This window comes from Sinocyclocheilus grahami, unplaced genomic scaffold (assembly GCF_001515645.1).
Source record: "Sinocyclocheilus grahami isolate Dianchi unplaced genomic scaffold, SAMN03320097.WGS_v1.1 scaffold270.1, whole genome shotgun sequence".
NCBI lineage: Eukaryota > Metazoa > Chordata > Actinopteri > Cypriniformes > Cyprinidae > Sinocyclocheilus > Sinocyclocheilus grahami.
In genome coordinates this window covers 1004357-1006809 of record NW_015505449.1, presented here as the reverse complement: position 1 = coordinate 1006809, position 2453 = coordinate 1004357, and the positions used below count along the sequence as shown (strand labels likewise).

At 32.9% G+C, this 2453-nt stretch overlaps 2 protein-coding genes across 3 annotated transcripts in view; both read right to left on the bottom strand.

Annotated features, from left to right (window-relative positions):
• Positions 1-1403, bottom strand: part of LOC107599724 (homeobox protein GBX-1-like) — a 5208-nt gene extending 3805 nt beyond the window's left edge. Inside the window, exon 1 of the mRNA XM_016291407.1 lies at positions 1373-1403. Within this exon, the coding sequence (XP_016146893.1) occupies positions 1373-1403 (31 nt within the window). The remainder of the gene's footprint in view (positions 1-1372) is intronic.
• Positions 1296-2453, bottom strand: part of LOC107599670 (ankyrin repeat and SOCS box protein 10-like) — an 8742-nt gene continuing 7584 nt past the window's right edge. For both annotated transcript variants that reach the window (XM_016291324.1, XM_016291325.1), the window contains 2 exons: positions 2146-2259; positions 1296-1980 (listed from right to left, as the gene is read on the bottom strand). In XM_016291324.1, coding sequence (XP_016146810.1) covers positions 1795-1980; positions 2146-2259 — 300 coding nt within the window. In that variant the 3' untranslated portion in view covers positions 1296-1794. The remainder of the gene's footprint in view (positions 1981-2145; positions 2260-2453) is intronic.

Genomic DNA, 2453 nt, shown 5'->3' with positions numbered 1-2453 from the left:
CTCTCTCTCTCTCTCTCTCTCTCTCTCACACACACGCTACTGAATGGGATACAATCAGAGCCCCCCTCCTCCTAGTCATCGTATATGAGACTTTTATCAAAGATCTGTTCGTAGACAATTGCTTTGCACCTTTGTTCTTCACTACATGTATACACTAGAAGAAAAAAGCACAAACCTAGGATTTATTATCTTCGACGCGCAATTAATAACTTTATATCCAAATAGTGCAGCATAATAGAGAGTCATTTTTTATTTCTAAAATGTACTATGATTTTACTACAGTTATGCATGAGGATGAATACAGGTAAAATGGGACACCAGGTAAAAATATGCATTAAGTTGACATTTGGATTATATCTATTTATCTATCTACACTCTAAAAAATGCTGGGTTAAATACAAGCAGCGCAACAACTGGGGTGTTTTGACCCAGCGGTTTGATTAAATGTTTAACTCAACCTTGTGGGTAACCCAACCGCTGGGTCAAAACACCCCAGTCTCTGCATTTGTTTATTAATTTACCCAGTGCTGGGTTGTATTTAACCCAGCATTTTTTAGAATCAATCAGTCAATCAATCTATCTATCTATCTATCTATCTATCTATCTATCTATATATTAAATAGCAGTAAATTATCAGAAAGTGCTCCACTTTACCAGCATCCACCCTGTAGTAATACTACTAAGCATCTTCATTAATGGATAAATTCAACCAAAAATATTATTATTATTCATAATTTGTTCTGGTAAATCATTTTAGTCAAATGTCCATTGCATTGTTGGTGTTTTTTAATGAGTTCGAAGTGACAAGATCATTAAATACATGAGACCCTCTCAGACTTGATGATAACCTGTAACAAAAATGGACGTGATGCATACTTGTGGAACTCAACAGTTTGAAAATAATGTAATCCGTAGTTTTCATAAAAATCCACATAATCGTTCATTATCTAAATTGTCTTCCACATCTAAAACACTATTAATTGACTCAGTCTAACCCCTTTTGTAATAGACACCATCTTGTCAAATCTTGACCTTAAAATGTTGAATATGAATGTCAAATCATTGAATTGTAATGTTTCAGCAAGATTTTCTGTCGTCCTCTGTTAATATAAAATATGATGGAAAAACAGGATAATTGTAAATGGTAAGGAAAACCTCAGTGTAGACAAGAAAATCAATCAAAGCAAGCTCTTAAAAATGGACAATTTGATCAAATACAATAGAATAATAGAACCTTGACTTCCTGAAAAAAATGCTTTTTTATTTCATTTAGATCAGTATTTCAGAAGCATTCAGAATGGTACTTTTAAATATATATCATTGAAAATCTGTCACTTATGTATGGACTCCTATCAGTAATTTGAAAACTTACAACAGGAATTCAGATTCCACTTGAGCTCCATGGCGCCCCACTGTGGTAGTTAATGTAGTAATGAATGTGTGTTGCACTGGATATTATATATATATAGACCTTCTGCATCCTCCTCCTGTTTTATTCTTCATAAACAACCTTCTATCTTCTTTCCCAAATGCTTTAAAATAGATATCAGTAATAATAAAACACATTTTACATTAAAAAATCTCTATCACAGATTGGCATTAAGCATTACTTCCATTTAATGATTCCCTATAAAATTGCTACCTGATTGTATCATCTTCGGTAAGACAGTTTTCCAACACAAATCATTCAGGATCACACAGAATAAAACAAACCTCAATGGTACATCATGGTACAAAACTCAATCACTGCATGCTTATACTATATGTTGTACAGTGTCAGGTTTGTGGTCTCTCTCAGTGAATATAGTCTCTGAATGCCAGCATTAGGTAATTTTTAAGAAAGGTTGGTAGACCCAGTATTGGGACCACCTTATGTAAGCGACCTTCTAGGAACGCTCGGAGTCTGTGACGGGCCAAATGCTGTAGAGATCGAGGAGTTTGCATCAGTGCAAACAGGGATTCGTAGAATTCCCGGTGTTTCTGTGTGAAAACAATATACTTAATTTATATTATCTGCTATTGTGAGAAAATTATTTTGAGCTCTTTAGGTGCTTTTTATTTGAATAAAACTTGCTTTTTAACATTTACTTCGATATTTAATACATTGTAATTGAGAAAAAAATAAAAAGCTTGACATCATCTAACCTGAAACACCTCAGGAGGTACAGCTTCTACCCAGGCTTCAGTGATTTTGAGACGGTCATATGCGTTGAAGAGGACTTCTATTGTTCTTGGAGATGTGCAGCAATATTTCAACACCTGCGCCAGATATATTAGAGAATAAAGCAGTCATATTACAAGAAAAACAAACAGGGAAATAAAACTAACAAATAAGTGTCTTTGTTAGTAAATAAACTGTATTTTTCTAAATCTAGTTTCTAGTGGTTTTGTATATATATATATATATATATATATATATATATATATATATATATATATATATATAAAATATA